This window comes from Sarcophilus harrisii, chromosome 1, assembly GCF_902635505.1.
Source record: "Sarcophilus harrisii chromosome 1, mSarHar1.11, whole genome shotgun sequence".
In the NCBI taxonomy this organism is placed as follows: Eukaryota; Metazoa; Chordata; class Mammalia; order Dasyuromorphia; family Dasyuridae; genus Sarcophilus; species Sarcophilus harrisii.
This window is the reverse complement of record NC_045426.1, coordinates 563,844,311-563,862,706: the sequence shown is the minus strand read 5'-3', so window position 1 is coordinate 563,862,706 and position 18,396 is coordinate 563,844,311. Positions and strand designations below refer to the sequence as shown.

At 32.1% G+C, this 18,396-nt stretch overlaps 1 protein-coding gene and 1 long non-coding RNA gene across 2 annotated transcripts in view; one reads left to right on the top strand and one right to left on the bottom strand.

Moving 5' to 3' along the window:
* The window catches only part of GMDS (GDP-mannose 4,6-dehydratase), a 739,822-nt gene that overhangs the window by 350,664 nt on the left and 370,762 nt on the right, over positions 1-18,396 (top strand). Inside the window, exon 7 of the mRNA XM_031946945.1 lies at positions 18-145. Coding sequence (XP_031802805.1) covers positions 18-145 — 128 coding nt within the window. The remainder of the gene's footprint in view (positions 1-17; positions 146-18,396) is intronic.
* LOC116420656 lies at positions 13,320-15,710 on the bottom strand. Its single transcript, XR_004231042.1, has 2 exons — positions 15,675-15,710; positions 13,320-13,487 (listed from the first exon to the last, which is right to left on the bottom strand). It is a non-coding gene; the product is annotated as an uncharacterized LOC116420656 (long non-coding RNA).

Sequence of the window (18,396 nt, the reverse complement as noted above, 5' to 3'; positions counted from 1 at the left end):
TCTTTTTTCTTTTTCAGGGGCAAATTTTGTAACTCGAAAAATTAGCCGATCTGTAGCTAAGATTCACCTTGGACAATTGGAGAGCTTCAGTTTGGGGAATCTGGATGCCAAGAGAGATTGGGGCCATGCCAAGGACTATGTGGAGGTAGGCTATTGGCTACTTGCCTTTTTTTTTTTCCTCAATGTTTTTGTCTTCTTGATATTTTGAATGCTTTGTTTTTAATGACCCAGTTTAATCTACTGATGGTATCTTGTAAATTTTTGCCAATATAGATTTACTTAATTCTATTCTATTTTTTTTATTTTAGCCATAACTCTTTAGAAATCTTTAGAAACATATAATAGTAACATTTAGCTAACATATGACCTAACAAAGATATTATTTAAAACAGTTCAAATAATTTCCTTGAGTGATTCTAAACAAATTATTCTCAACATTTGAGAAAGAAAACATTGTTTAAAATTCTTTTTGAGACAAATACAGTCCTACTACCTGAACCAGGAAGAGATAAAACATGAAAACTATAGATCAGTGTCATTAATTAATAATAACTCAAAAATTTTAAAGGAAAGCCTATCAATTAGATGATAGAAATTTATCCAAGAAACCCTTCATTATGATCAAGTAGGATTTAAACCATGGTTAGAAAACCCATGCATTTTTGTTTAAAATTCTTACAAAATAAAGGTGAAGAGGAATTCTTTTAAAAATATATTATAAAAAGTATCTGTCTAAAATCAAAAGCAAGCATTATATGCACTAGAATCCTTTCCAGCAAATATAGGAATAAAGCAAGGATGACCACCATTATTTGATAAAGTTCTGAAAATACTAGCAATAAAAATAAAATAAAATACCAAAAAAATTTGGCCTCAGACATGAATATAATAGAATATTGTTGTGCTGTAAGAAATGATATATGTCGGGCAGTTGATAGGGCACTGTCCCTGAAGTCAGGAAAATCTGAGTTCAAATTTGGTCTTAGATACTTATTAGCTTTGTGACTTTTAGCAAGTCACAACTCCAATTGCTTCTCCCTTACCTCAAAGAAAAAATTATGTATGAGACAAATATAGAGACGTTTGGAGAGATCAATATGATCAATAGCAATATCAAGCATCAATATCAAAGTGAAATAAAAACAGCTAATAAAACAATATACATAATAACTATTAAGAACAGCTCCACACGAAAATATCAAAAGTATACATATATTAAAGTTACAAAGATCAAGTGGAATACAAATAAAGAGATTTGAAAAAACATATCCAACCTTCCCCTCTGTGGAGGTTGTTGGTCCAATTATTATACTTTGTATTTTTCAGACTTTTTCCAATGTATCCATCAGTTATGCTGACTTTTTTTCCCCCCTTTCTAAAAAGCTCTTGTGCAAGGGAAGGGATGCTTGAAATACTATGGTGATATAAGGGGGTAGAAAAAAATTCAAGTTCACTTCCAGAAGTGTTGGGTTTATTTACAAGTGCACCAATCATGTGCTAGTGATCCTACTCCTCAAAGCTTTCTTCACACTATTTCTGATTTTGTTTTGTTTTGTTTATGCCATTTTTGTTCATTTGTACATTACAAAGTGAAATCTCAGTCTTGTTTGAATTTGCATTTTTCTTATTATTAGTAATTTGTCATATGTTTCATTGTGATCTTTTCTAGCTTGTAATTATCTTGAAACATTTGTATCAATTTACTAATGTATCTTGGATGATAGACTCAGGAGCAATATTTGATATAAAGATCTATACAGTTTTTCTTTTTGCTATGTCTTTATTCATTTTATTTTTGTGAAAGTATTCAATGTTAATAGTTAAACTATATGTTTTGTCTTTTAGGACATCATCCTATGAGTCTGATTTTGCTTTTATTTCTATTTTTTTTTAAATGTGATGTTTTGTATTTAATTTTTGCATCTACTTTCAAAGCAACTTTGGATTGTTATCATTTGAATCTGTAATCAACCCCAAGTATATGTCAGTGTGTGGAAGTTTCTTCAAATAAGTAATTGCAATTTTATTTCTTGATTTCTTACTTTTTAATATGTACTACATTTATGTGGCTAAATATGAATATATGTTTGTAATTTTGTATGCTCCCTTAGAGATTACTGTCCTCATATTTAGGTGCTCATAGATTTCCTGTGCTTATTGGACTATTTCTGTCTTTAAGAATTCCTCTCTAGGAAACTAGCTATGACTTCCTTGTTCACTGATGTGATTGAAACAGAAACAGTTTTCTCTTTATTTGTAGTCAGAAGCTATTTTTTCTGTTATTTTTATTTAGAGAAATGTTTTTTTGTAATAAGCTGGTACCAGAGTATATTAAAATTTTGGAAAAGAGTTAAGTCATAGCTATAAATTTGAATTAAGTTTTCAGTTGTTTTTCTTAGTAATTATAGAGAACATATTTCCCAGAATTTTCATTTTTTTAGGAAATTTAGATATTGTTTTGAAAAAATGTCATTTTTGTTTATGAGTATACTATCTCTGTTGTTATTTAGTCAATTTAGTCAATTAGCCATGTTGACTCTTCATGACCCCATTTGGGGTTTTTTTTGGCAAAGATATTGCAATGGTTTGCCAATTTCTTCTCTAGTTCATATTAAAGATGAGGAAACTGAGGCAAACAGGGTTAAGTGCCTTTCCCAAGATCACACAAGTAGTGTGATCTGAGGCTAGTTTTGAACAAAGGCTCTCCTGACTGCAAGGCTTGCATTCTATTCACTGTACCACCTGGCTGCCACAGAAAATATTATCAGAACAAAACAAAATTGTATGTGCGTGGGGGGGGGGGGGGGGAATATAGTCATTTCTGCTTCCTCTTATACATTGTGAAAGTGTCTTCTTATTCCCATTTCTATAGTTTTAGCCAAAGTTAAAGGGCATTTAGTAGGATGTGAGAGATATCAGAGCAAAGAAAAGGACGAGTCTAGAATCATTAATATTTTCCTGTCACTGACTGCTGCTACATGATTTTGCCCCAGTAGAGCCACTTGCACTAATTATGCAATCAGGCCAGTGCTGCTGGTGGGTGGAGATCGGATCCCAGCCTAAAGATTCCAGCACAAATGTTTTCCCAAATATTTAGCACAAAGTCTTCAAAAATTGCAAGCTAGTTAAAATTCACTTCTCTAGAGTGGGCATTTTTCATGATTCTTTGGTACAGCGTCTTTATATGACAAACCTAGTGGTGAAAATACTTATAGCCCCCATTTTCAGATCATCTGTACAAAAGTAAGGGACTCTAGTGTTTTATTAAAAACATGAAGTTTTTAGATTTTACTTAGAATGACACATGTCCAAGTATCAAATCATTTTCCTTGGAATTATAGGCCTGATTTGTTCTATAAAACACTTAACTTCTAAAGTGTTTGGGACTCAGCTGGTATCCCAATAATTACACATGTGGATGATGTCCAAAACAAACCACTTTCATAGAACACTTTACATCCATCTTCTTTCTTATGCCTGGCCACAGTTCTGTGAGTAGGTAGGACAAATTTTATGATCCTTATTTTTTGGAGAGGAAACTCAAAATGTTTGAAAGTGACTTTCTCAGTGATTAAATTAAGGAGCAGTGATTCAAATTCAGATCTTAATAGTGGAGAAGATGAGCCCTGCAGTTGTTTCACTGTGCCTTATAAGCAGTTATTCTCACAGAGATCTGGTCTCAAGTCTTTAACCTTTGGAGATGTATCATTACAAGTCAGACATCTTTATGTAGTAAAAAAAAAAAAAAATCAGTTATTCTTGACATTTCTAAATTTGTTAAAACATAGTTTCTTAGAGCTGCATGACCAAAAATGAATGTTGCCAAAGTGACAATCAGCAGCTGCTTTAGGGATAATGATGAGAAAGAGTTGCTATGTTTTAAACACATGTTCCAACATATCCTTAACACCATTAGAAAAATAAAAATCTTCAAGCACAGCCTCAGTAAATAATAGAATTTTTTATTTGCATATGTGCTTTTAATTTATACTAATCCCTCAAGTTTACACATATGCAAAATTATCTTGTTAATAATATCTTAAGCCACAGTTTCATATATACCTGTTCATAATTTTCCATGATGAAATTTAGAAACTTTGTGTGTGTGTGTGTGTGTGTGTGTGTGTGTGTGTGTGGTTTGATTGTAGTGTAGATATTCCCAGTTCTGTTTTATTTCTAAGCCTTGGGCATATTGCCAAATCTTAACTTACCCATCTGCAAAGAGGGTATAATAACAACTCATCAAACTCATCAGGGAAGAAAAAAAGTGAAGTTTAATGATTAAGATCTGCCCTGTCCTGTAAATATTTTGAGACAAATTTAAATAGCAAAGTCATTTCCTGTTGCTGATTCAGGTGTATCAACATGTGTAGTTTACACTTTCAAATTGTTATTAAACTTCTCTCCTCCTTTTTTTACCCTTATGTAAATTGCTGGAAATGGAATTTCATTAGATGTTGTTTTTCAAATAATATTTATACTTGATAAGAAAAAAAAATCAATAGTTGCTATGTCCTATTGTAGCATAAACCCATTTTGAATCATTTTACTTGAGAAAGAATTTTCTTTCTAAATAATCACTTCAGTATTTGTACATTATATTTTTATTGGTATTCAAGAAGCCAAGTTGCCTATCTAACATTATAGTACTTGCTTAGTAATATCTGGTAAAACAAAATTGCAGAGATATGAACACATATCTTCCTATTTTTTCATTTCCTCTGATACCATTAAGATTATTATTGATTATGTTTAAATCCAGCTATTTGACATGTGTGTATGTATAAACATTTTCAGATTAGATTTTTATGTGAGTTGACTTGAATAATTTTTCACTGAACACAATATTGTATCTTGTACATCTGATCCCTCCCCCAAAGTGAATTAAACCTACAGAAGTATTTTCACTTTTTTTTTGTTGTTGTTCTTTGCTTTCTTGTTTTCTTTTATCTCATTTTTTTTCCCTTTTTGATCTGATTTTTCTTATGCAGCATGATAAATGTGCAAGCGGCTTTAGAAGAATTTCACATGTTTAAACAATATTGGATTACTTCCTGAATAGGGGAGGGAAGGAGAAAAATATGAAACACAAAGTTTTGCACAAGGGGAAAGTTGAAAACTATCCTTGCATATATTTTGATAAATAAAAAGCTGTAATTAAAAAAAAGAAGACTGAGGACATGTGCCTAGAAGTTCATCTTCCTTGGACTTCCATTACTAGGAAGAAACTCTACATCCTCTTCTATAAAAGACAGAGCTAGGTAGCCAGAGCTGCATGTTAACAGATCAGAAAGGCATAGAGTCCCAATTTTTAGTCACTTGTTGACTAGGAAATGCGTTTTTCCCATACATTTTAAACATTTGACAAAATTAGGGCAGGCATTTGCCTTTAGAGAAGCACTATTTTAAAATCTGTGGTCTGGGAAATTTTTAGATTTCTGGAAAGTACTGATGAAAAGACATATTAGTAGTAAGGAATAAGTGACTGCTAAGTGATAAAATAGATAACTGATTCTGAAGTCAGAAAGATTATTCTTCCTGAGTATAAATCTGGTTTCAGATATGATTAGCTATGTGATACTGAACAAATCAGTTAATCCTGTTTGCCTCAGTTTCCTTATCTGTAAAATGAGATGGGCAAGGAAATGTCAAATCAGTTGCAAGCAAAACCCAAAATGATGTTAATAAAGAATCAGACATAACTGAAAAACAACTGAATAGCTGTAAGTACTGAACATTAGCTAAGATAAATATCAAAAATCAAGTAGGTTATGCTGAATAGTCAACCTCTAGGAAAATGAACAACAAACAGAAAGAGATATGAAATGATGGTATCAGACTAACAGAAATCAGGGTCAGTAAACCATATATAAGCATCTTTGTGAGTTACATGTTGGTTTAGAAAAATGTATATTAATAGTATCTATATTCTGTTGTATTTTTATTTCTTTTATTAATATTTCCCAATTTTATTTTAATGTGGTTACACTTATCAGATGGATAATATGTGTGATATCCTGGATATGGAATATACAAGTACAACTATGTCAGTTGTCACAGAATGAGCTCCACTATTCTTCTTTCTACTATGTCCTACTATGTTCTATGTCTACTTTGTACTATGTCTGCTATGTCCTGGAATCAGTAAACATTTATTAAAGTTTATCTGTTCCAGGTATTATGCTACCTGGAAGATTATAAAGCAAAAAGCAATTCTTACCTTCAAGGAGCTTACATTTTAATGGGAGACACAACATTTGTAAACCAACACATATGTAAATACACAGTACATGGAAAATAATCTTGGAAAGGATGATCTAACTGTAGAAATGATGCTTCAGATCTTTCCATTTTCTATTAATATGGAAATATCTTCCTGTTTTCACTGTCCTCAGATTTCATGGGCTGTAAAAATGAAGAGAATCAAAGATTCTAGTCTCTGAGAGACCCATTTTGCTGAAGAGGTAGTTAGTATTTTATCCATGTAATGGAGAGCTTTAAAACTTGTTAACCTAAGCACTTGTGCCTTATCTGTCAGTCTAATAGTGATGAGTTAGTTGCCCTTAGCAATCCCAGTTCTTATTCACACACACACACACACACTCCAAAAACAAGAACAAAACGGGAAAAGAGAAATACCAATAAAACTTTGAGTAATCACTTCTAAAGAAAGCCTGTTTATTCTTTGCAACAAATATCCTCTCATACTTAGAGAAGAGCAGCTTTACTTTCTGTGGTGGGTCAGTAAAAACAATCTTAAAATATAAAGGAAAAGACAACTAAATCTATTATTAATGCCATAAAATGAAAGCCATACTGTAGAATTATGTGAGTAGCTTTCTCATTGCCCTAGAAGCATTAGTATCATAATTGTCTCTCTCATAAGTATTCCCATTGCCTATGTACCACAAAAGTATACACTATAAATACCTGGAAAGATTTCCCAGAGAAGCATCCTATAAAATTGATGATGATGATGATGATGATATCTTTTCCATTTTGTCATTAGGGAGTAGTCACTTAATGATGGCATTACTATTCTTTGCAAGACTATTCACATATGTTTTCTCAGTTTATTAAAGTTCTGTGGTATGTGTATATGTATATTTCCAGATTAGATTTTTACATGAGTTGGTTTGAATAATTTTTTACTGAACACAATATCACATCTTGTACATCTGACCCCTCTCCCAAATTGAATTAAATGTACAGATATATTATATGAGCATTATTTTAAAATACCCTAAGAATATTAAGTGAATTAAATTTCTCCTGCCTATTGATGAAAGGGGCAATGATTTTTGAACTGCTCATGAGAGATTCAAATAATTTCAGAAATAGAACCTCAAGGATTTCAAACCAAGGGGGGAAATATGCATATCCTCCATTATTAGGAGAAAAAACACTTTTTATCATTTTCTAATTTTTAAAACCAAGATAAAGACAAATTTGCTATCTTTTAATAAGACACACTACCCCTATATTGCCATAGATGGGATTTTTTTCCCCCTCCTCTTTCTATCACTTTTCCTCCTTTACTTTTCCCTGTGTTGTATTTCAGATTTGTATTGTAAAATGTTTGAGGAGATGCCATTATACTATTCAAAAGAATCTAAGAAAAAAGTGAAAGAACAGCAAACTTGCTTTTGGGCCAGTTCTTTGTGATTTGTGGAGTAGCATAATGGGATCTGCCTTTCCAAAGAATTTCAGATCATTAGGATACAGTGAGAACATTTATAAACTGAATTTCTACAAGACATATATGGTGTTTTCATCCTTAGATAATTATTTTTTTTAAAGAGGCACAAATTTTAATATGTTTTGCTTAGAGATAAGCATTAAATGCATAAATCACCTAAGATTGAATATGGGGTACCAAAGCTAGAAAAACATTTCAGACTTTATGAAGCATTTACTGGCAAGTAAATATATATTTGTTCAGTAGACAAAGGGGTTGCATGTTCAAACTGTATGGTGCCCATGGAGATGTGTTGTGTAACTTTGTGGAAATGCCATTAAAGCCCTAATTGATACTAATTAAGCCCATTAAGGTGGAAGTTTCTACTCCACCCTTCAGTCACTCCCATTGGTGTTTGGTGTCATCAGACTATTTCAGACCATCATATGACTATTACAGAGAAGTAGTAGATTGCTGGGAATCCTAAAAATCAAATCCTGAGAAAAATCACCTTCATATCTGCATCTTTTGGCATTATTTTTATAATGTGTAACACTGGCATAGGATAGGAATCTAAAGGAAGTTGAGTGGAAATGTAAATATCTGCTTCAAAGGAAAAAAAAATCACAAATTACTGATTTTTTTCTATCAAAAGACAATTTCATGGTATAAGGACTCAATTTCTATACTCTTGTATGCACTTGACTTTCCTTAATTCTGATGAAGATTTTACTGAAAAAGAGAAATGTACATGACTGCAATTTAATAGTATGTTTTTCTAACAATTTGTTGGGGATTTCACTTGTATCCTTTAGCATTAATCAGTCAGATTTTATATACCCTGTGTCATTTATATGGTTATACTGAGTATTTTTACTACAAAAGGTTGAGCATTCAAGTTCTGATAGTCTCTTCCTTTTTTTTTTTTATCCCTACACACAAGATTTCATGCAGACTTATTCAGAACATTTAAAGGGACAAGTCAAAATCAAAATTGCCTCTTTTCCTCCATGTCCTGTTTTTACCATATTCATTTTTTAAAAGCACCTTTTGCAAAGAGCTGCCTTTATTGAGAGAAATCATGTACTACAATTAAATATTTTATTCTCACAGACCATTGGCCCAGACACTCTTCAAATGGTTTGACTGCTCTCTGATAGTATCAGCTTGAGGTCTTTCTATCCCCTTTTGGATAAGACAAACAAAGGTTAATTTATTTCTTCTTCTGATTAAAATAAAAATCTTTTCCAGAAGGCAAATCGTTCTATTAAAAAGGTAAGTTTTGCTATCAATTCCTATTTATTCTCAATGTAAATGACCTTTCTTCTACAGTTTTGATCTGTTATTTGTTACTTTTTCCCAGGCCTTAAAAGTTTCAGCTCTTTGCAAAGTGCATTTTTTCTCAGCATAGGAAAAAAAAAAGGAAAGTTTAATCCTGTCCATGGATTCTGTAACATTTACATTTTTATCTTCTGTGTTTCTTCACCTTTCACATCAGCTGTCTTAAGCTGGGATAATTAATGGCTTTTTAAAGCCAATTTGATCTTGAAATCAGATCCCATCTCTCCTGATTGATGTGGTGATCTGCTGTACTGATTACTTTATCATCTAGCTGCAGTAATTGAAGGACTAGGGTGTGGGGATACTTTCAGTAGAAAAGTTTGATGGATTGGACCCTTTTGTTTGGAACAGATACTTTGCATTAATAATGCTCTTGACAGTTTACTTAGCAGTTAGGTAACTTTAACATATGTCACTATTTGCTTCACCAGCTTGCACCTATTTATGTTTAAAACCTCTTCTAGACTTTGGAGATGATAAAATTTTATTGTAACTAGTATTGTGGTCCAGGAAATTGTGGCTCTAATGGCATGTGCTAATAGTATCTATGCAAACTAATTGTGCCCCAAATTGGCCAATCATAGCTGTACCTAATTATTCCTAACTCTTTGGGAACAAAAAGGTCAATTGTGGCTTCCACTAGTCAGATTAGTTTGCATGTGCAATCTTGCAAATACACACTAACTTATAAGCATCCTTGAGAAAGCCTTTGAAAACCTGGTCTGTGAACTATAGATTTAAGCCTCATTTTAAAATAATTATTAAAGTTCCTAAAAAAAGATAGATGACATTAATATTTAAAACAACTCTTCCAGCAATCCCCCAAAGCCAGGTAAAATATTTAGTTACTTTTTTCTTTCAGTAGTTTGACTTCACATTGTATGAACACCTTGAAATTAAAGCATCACTATTAATCTTCTACCTACTCCTATTATTGCATGTTGAATTCTTAAGTGGAATGAAATCTATGAATTTGAATGCCTTTGCCCAAAGTTATAATTATTTTTCCATATGGTTGGATTTTTAAAGTATGCACTGTATGAGAGTTTGTGTGCTTGTAGTTAACTTGTTAAAACTTTAGAGGATGTTACACATTTGTAGCCATATATTTATTGCCTTTATATAAGGCACTCTGAAGCACATACTTTTTATGACTAGTAAGATGTTTTCGTTATTTATTTATTTGATTTTTTTTAAAGTATAGCTTTGTTACCCTAGAACAAAAGAGCTGAATAACTTAGAGATATTGCTTTTTTTTTGTTCTCTCCTTTTTCCCTTGAAAGAAATTTAATTAACTTTTACATCAAATTATAGTCAGCTTACCTTTCCATCATTAAGGAATATATACAAATAAATTTCACAGAGAAGCAATAGCAAATTTGGGGATTATTACATAGCTTTCTTTATTGTAACTTCATTTCTTCCTTCAACATATGGTCTACATGTTCATTTTAGATACCTATTCTTCCAATACCCACTCCATCTTTTGACTCGCAGAATGAAATTTATAACCTATATCATATATTTTGACTGAAAAGGAGAAGCATAATTTCCACATAAAGAGTATGGGGTTTGTATAATCTGAAGCTCTTTAGAAACATCATATTTCTTAATGGTTAATTTGCTCATCTTGATCATATTTCTTCTAACCTTGCTCTATATAATAGTATTTATCTTTCATTCAAGATTACATTTGAATTCTGGAAGATAAAATTTTCACCAAGTTCGACCATTTCCTTCCTGAAACGTTTGTATAAATGGCAGTTATGAGTTTGTTTAAACTCTTTCAAGAAGTCAGAGCAATCTTCCTAATGATTATAAACTACTTCCTATGTCCCCAAAATTTAATTATTCTTTGGATACTTGGATTTTTTTTTATTAAGTCTTTAATTTCAGTTGTTCTGTTTGGTGTTCAGTTTCACTTTCTACTATATTAATTCTATTGCCAGTTGCTTTTATGTATTATTTGAGATTTTCTATTATTACATATGTATTACCTTTACATCATTGCTTACATATTGCTTACCTTTCCATCATTAATTCTGTTAGTGATTGCTTTTCTTGCTTTTTTTTTCTTTGAAGTTTTCTATTATATCTTCTGTATTGCACTTTTTCCATTATTTCTTTTTTTAAAAATATGTTTTAATTCTAGTTCCAGTTTTTATATTTGACTGATTTGACAGTCTTATTTTATTTGGCCTTATGATTGTATTCCAAGTATTAATTCTTAAAAATTAAGATTTTCAGGATTGAAAGGGACCTCAGTGGCCTATTAGTTCACCCTGGACCTAAAAATTAATCCACAGTACAGCTAGCTTAATGAGTTTTCATATAGCCTTTATTTGAACACCACCTCAAAGGAGGGCCTTTCAAGGCCTTTCAAGGCAATATATTTCATGTTTGGATGACCCCAGTTGTGAGAAAATTTTTCCTGACATAAAGTGAATTTGCCTCTTTTCCACCCCCACCTATTGCTCCTAGTTCTTGCCTTTGGGAGCAAACAGAACAAAGTAGAACAAGTCTAATTGCTCTTCTGGCTGACAGCCCTTCAGATCCTTGAAAATATCTATTGTTTCCTCTCCCCTTACTTTGGAGTCCTCTTTTCTTCAGATTAAATATTCCACTTCCTATTCATCTACCATAAAATTTCATAACTTAGTACTTACTCTCTCCTGTGAGACTAAGTGCTTATAAAAAAAAATAGTTCTTTTTTTTAACTCCATTTAAATGAATTATAATTTGAGTAACAGACAAAATCTTTTTAGAGAAACTTTTAGTCAGATTGCCAAAGTCCTATCCCTATTGTCTAGGAAGAATATTTTCAGTTAACAGACATACTCAGAAGGTAAATAGTAATAATAAAATACAAGCTTAATATGGATAGATTTCATTTGATTCTTATCTTCCAAAAACCTAAGATAGCAAATTTAAGGAACTGGCTCAGGCAGCTTAAATTCCTTTGTCTTTAGTCAAGGGAAGCTGACTGTCCTATTGTACTTAGTTATCTCCTAAAGCCCTTTTAAAGTCAAAGCATCATTGCAGAGGGAAGCCAAATGAGTCAGCTATTAAAATGATTGCTAATGAGTTACCTGCTTGCTTAATTATCCATGGTCTAGTGTACCATGGGATGTTAGAATTCTAGTGGGCTTCAACACTATGACCCATGTGTAGTTAAGTACTTCAGTGGGATCCTTACCCTAAACACAATTGTCTGTGGTCAGAGAAGTCTTTTCGTAAATTCTTTCAGTAGGAGGACTTGAAGCATTTGAATGTAACTTTAGATAAAGAAGTTGTTTAGGACATCTTGAGTCATTGAGGGCTTACTGTGTAGTTGGCATGATGTTATTTCCATATGAATTATTGAAAAGGAAAGAAGGCTAACTGCTTTAAAATTATAATACCATGAAAAGATTTAAAGGAATACTTTCCTTTTGGAAGATGGTGGGAAGGGAAGCTTAGCATATTTAGCTACGTTTTTTGCTTCTCTGTTTCTAAAAGAAGCATAAGATTTAAGCATGTACAATTAAATTCTACCATAAAATCTGATTCTTGTTGAAAAGGGATAGATTATAAGATCACAGAATTAAAATTAAAGGGACTTCAGAAGACATCTAGTCCAACCCCCTCAATTTAAAAAGGAGAAAACTGAGAAATAGGGAAATTAAGTACCTCACACAAAGTTATAGAAATAATAAGCTTCAGAGATATGGTTTGAATCCAACTCCTTTGATCCCAGAGTCAATGTAGGTTATACCACATTGCCTCCTAGAACAGATCTAAAGGAAACTCAAATACAAGCAAGATTTTTCATTTTAAAAAAAAGCAATAAATATTAATACATAATGGTCATCTTCAGTCTTCTGATGTTTAAATGGGATTAAAAACCCCTATTCAATCAATTTACCTATCAATAAGCAATTATTTGATGCTTTCTACGTACATATTGTGCTAGGTACTTGGGAACACACCAAAAAATGGAGTAGTTGTTGCCCTCAAGGATCTTATATTTTATTATATTATTATATAATCCTCAATTATAGGATTATAATCTTGTATATGATGTAAAGGTAATACATATGTAATAATAGAAAATCTCAAATAATACATAAAAGCAACTAGCAATAGAATTAATATAGTAGAAAGTGAAACTGAACACCAAACAGAACTGAAATTAAAGACTTAATTAAAAAAATCCAATAAATATTATTATATTTATTATATTGCCCTTAGAAAATAACACTAATTACGCTAGCTTTCTTTCTTTTTTTTATTTTCTTATACCCATGGTTTCGAATGTAAATAGAAATATAATACAAACAGAAGTTTGTACTATTTATGAAATTTAGCTTTCTGATTTGCTATATCTGCATTTTTATGTTTGATCTATTAAGGTTTGGAATTTTTTTTTTGGTTTATAAAGATAAAAAATATTTCTCTCAGCAGAACCATCTGATTTAGTTTCCTGTACCTCAATATTTTTATTTTTATTAAATATTTTTATTATAACACACAGTAATACAAGAAATTTTTAGAAATATTCTTTAAATATTTAAATATATTTAAGATAAATTCAGTAGGCAAATGTGGAAGAGTAGGGGAGGCATTAACAGCTAAGAGAATAAAAAACGGTACTTGAACTTAGGAGGAAGCTAGACAATCTAAGAAACTGAGGAGAGAAAGAAGTACATTCTAAACATGGTTTATAGCTGGAGCAGAAGTATACAGATTGAAGGTAGTATTATGTGTGAAGAAAAACAATAGAATAATTTAACTGGATTGTAGAATTCATAAAGAGTAGATTTATACACACATATACATATACAATTTAAAGACAGACAGACAGATAGATAAATAGACAGACAGACAGAAAGACAGATTGGTCCTTTGTGAGCAGAAAGTATGACAGTATGGAGCATGATTTTGAAAGGAAAGAAAAGTATGGCAGGCAGAGAGGAGGAAGTTTCAATAGTTCACATTTGAAATGATGAGATTCTAAATTAGGATTGTAATCTTGTAAGTATTTAGGTAATACTAAAGAGAGTTGTTATGGAGAGAAAACTGGTAAGATTTGCTAAGTGATTGTATATTAGGAGTAAGAAAGAATTCAGAGTTGAGTGACTGGGAGGTTGAACTTGGTTAGCTGAAAGAATGGTAATACCCTTGACTGAAAGAGTGAAGTTAGGAAGAGGGAGAGAAAATAAGTATGAAAAAGCTACTGTGATGGAGATTGTGGTAAAGACAATTAGCGGTGAAGAAAAGGATGTTCATGCAACAGTAAAGGCCCAGTGGAGAATTTGGTTTTTTTTTTTTGTTTTTTTTTTTTTTTAATGTTGATTGGTATTGTTTGACTCATTTGCCATTTCTTTTTACAATTCATTTTACAGATGAGGAATGTGAGACAAACAGGAATAAGTGGCTTGTGAAGGGTCACACAGTTAATAAATGTCTAAGGCCAGATTAGAACTCAGATCTTTTGGATTCCTGAAATGGCATTGTATCTACTGTGTCACTTAGCTGTCCCTAGTTGAGATTTAGATAGCAATAAGTTTTTAGTGGAACTCACTTAGCATGATTGTGCAACTTTTAAAACAACATTCAGAACATGTGAGTAGAAACAAAGGGGCTAATAATAAATCATTTAGGTTGACAAGGAATAAGCAATGATATGGCAAAGGAGTCAGGGGTTTTGGTGTACAATGATTGCTTATAAGGTCAAGATTAGGAAAGGGGTGATGCCTTGGTTGGTCAGTGGAGTATGAATGAATTAAATGTCATAGGGATGTCAGAATAGGTTGAGGAGGAGCAGTAACATGGCATAATGAGTAGGAAAACTGATCAGGAGTAAAGAATGAAAGGAAAAAAAGAAAGAGTAGAAGGGAAGGAAAAGAAGCATGGAATTTATGAATTATATTCTTAAGGATACTGATTCAAAAGCAAAGAGTCTGATTTTAAGAAGCTTGCTTTCTAATCGGCAGAGGATACACATATAGGAAGGGGATGGCTAAGGAGGGGTATTTTAATGGGGAAATTACGAAATGGGGAGTATAGAATTGACATTTCCTTTTCAAGCCTATGATAAAGTTGATCTAATTATGATTTTGGAATCTGATGACAGTTTAGGATGAATTGTGTAAGGGGAATTTGACAACAAAGCTGCCTACTTGGGCTGTTGAGAAGACAAAAGCCAAACTAGCCTTTAAATGATTGATTGGTAATAACTGCATTGAATTGAAGTAAAGAAGACAAAGTGTAGACTTATTTTAGAAATAAATTGTATTTGAAAAATGCACAGAAGGAAAGAATTTAATGATATATAGATGCTTTGTATAATATAAATTATCTGATATTAATGCCTATAAGTGTTGATATTATGTTTTTTCCCCTTTTTTCTGTTTTTATTCCCTTAGAAAATAACACTAATTATGCTAGCTTTCTTTCTTTTTTTATTTTCTTATACCCATGGTTTCGAATGTAAATAGAAATATAATACAAACACAAGTTTGTACTATTTATGAAATATTCTTTTAGCTTTCTGATTTGCTATATCTGCATTTTTATGTTTCATCTATTAAGGTTTGGAATTTTTTTTTTTTTTGGTTTTATAAAGATAAAAAATATTTCTCTCAGCAGAACCATCTGATTTAGTTTCCTGTACCTCAATAACGCTATGTGTATTATGATCAGGGCCACCCCTATGGTTTTCTAAGTCGTCTTGTTATACTGGTGGTCTTTGTATTTAACTGGAGTGATGGAAAGGTTATACTACAGGCTTTTTTCAAGTCTTAAGTTTCCAAAAAATAAAAGAAATACATATTTGCTGCTATATTTTGATACTATATCCTTATTTTGTTTTTCCTCTAAATGGAGCTATCGTCTTTTTTTTTAAAATTGGATTTCTTTAAAAGAAATCTCTAAATGTTCCAAAAACATAGATAACTAAGTTAAGGCAAAATAATGCTAAGGTAACAGAAAGCTGATCAATTTATGGTTATCAGGTTTTAGCTTTCATAAAACCATATTCAAAAAAGTTTGCTTTTTTAAAGAGTGCTCATACTCCGATTTCATTTTAAAGAAGTTAATCAAATTTGTGGAAGGAATTCTGTTATCTTTGATCACATTAAATAACTTGTCACCTATGTTCATTAATCTAAAGAGTTGCCTCCACAGGGAGGAATCATCACAAAAAAGCAGTTGAAATAAATATTTTAACCAATATTTTGAAGTCTTGGCATTTTCTCATTAAATATCCTAATTTCTAACTATCTTCCATCCTTAAACACACATTGATAGGACTGGATTGTATCCCCCAGTGTTTCTTTTGCTTATAATCTTTTATCATTTCATCTTTCTCTATGCCTTGTATCTCTCAAATCCTGTTCTTCCTGCAGCATGGATGACATTCTGTTCTTCAGTAATCACTTCAAGATCCTACTCTTCCCCAATGGCTATTACATACTTTTTCATTTCTCCTCAAGCTTCTCACAAACTCTCTGCCCTTCCCCTTCTCAGCTAATGATCTTCTTATCATACATTAGTGGAAAAGAGGACATTTCCTGAGAGCTTCTTCTTTTTATCTCCTCCTTATCTCATACTATTTAAATATCTTTACTCTATATATCACTTTTGTCTTAGATGAAGAGATGGTCCTCTCCTTGAGCAATCTAAGTCTTTTCATATTCTCTCAACTCCATCTTCTCTCATCTTGTAAAGTTCTTGTGAATAGAGATTCTTTTATTCTTTGTACTTTTTTCCCATCACCAACACAATGTTTGGCACACGTTGTTCATTCATTTTTCAGTCATGTAAGATTCTTCATAAAACCTTCATTTGAGGACCATCAAATTTGTCTTCTCCAGAATTACCAATGATCTTTTAATTACCAATTCTAGTATCCTTTTCTTAATCCTTATACTTCTTGACATTTCTCTGAAGCATTTGACATTAATGACCAATTTCTGGATATTCTTTTCTTCTTACATTTTCATGACACTACTATCTCTTGGTTTTCCTTCAATCATTTGTTTCTTTTGTATCACCTTCATTCATATTATATCCTCTAATCATGGGCATCCCTGAAGGCTCTATCCTCTGTCCCCTTCTCTTTTGACCTCATACAATCTCACTGAATGATCTAAAAGTTTCTCTGGAACCAATTATAATCTCTGTGCAGATGAGGTTCTTAGGTCCTAGGTTCCCTCATATCCCTCCCAAGCTTCATGAAATCTAAATAACCAATTGCTTTTTGGATAGCTTAAACTTTTATGTCCATTAGGCATCTCAAATACAACATGACAAGAGATATATAAGTTCTTACTGTGCACCTGACAGTGGGCAAAGCACTAGGGATACAGATACAAGTGAATGTAACACTATTACTTGACTTCATGAGCTTATGGTTTTATAAGGGGAAACAGCATAGAAAGGGGCATGGGTGGAAAGGTGTCATGTACTTGAACAGGACATGATGGTGAATTGCACAAGAAGAGAAACAACAAGGAAAACTGGAAGGGAATGAAGCCTACCTCCAATCCTTCAAATAGAGGTCTAAAAGAAATTCAACAGAAACTAAGGAGCCATGAAATCAGAAGAATACCCAGGCTAAAAAGGTCCAAGATAACTGAGTAAAGTTTCAGAGTCAGAAGTCACCAAGGCATAGAAGGGAATGATAAGCAGAAGAAAAAGGGGAATGAAATATGCCCAAAGAAAACTTCTAATTTTTTTACCCCCAACTCTCCCCTCTTCTGATTTCCCTTCCACTCTGGAGGGTATTGCCATCATCCTAAATTCTGAACCCTAAAATTTTGATGTCATATTCAATATCTCATTTACCCTATGTGTCCAAACTGTTGTCAAATCTTAATATTCCTACATTTATGATATTTCCCCTTTGTTCCTTTTGTGAAAAATGATCATACTAGTTTAGGCTCTAATCACATATTGCCTGGCTGCATCACACTAATTTAGGCCCTAATCACATATTGCCTGGCTGCATTGGAATATTCTTATTGTTCTTGCCTCAAGTCACCCTCTACTCTAAACTACTCTTTACTGAGCTGTGCCAGTGATTTTTCTAAAATATAGGTGCAATAAAATAGAAATTTTTGATTATATCAAGTTAAAAAGCTTTTGTACAAACAAAACTAATGCAAACAAAATCAGAAGGGAAGCAATAAAGTGGGAAAACATTTTTACAGTTAAAGGTTCTGATAAAGGCCTCATTTCCAAAATATATAGAGAATTGACTCTAATTTATAATAAATCAAGCCATTCTCCAATTGATAAATGGTCAAAGGAAACAAACAATTTTCAGATGATGAAACTGAAACTACAGAGAAATGCACATTAAGACAAACTCTGAGATACCACTACTTACCTCT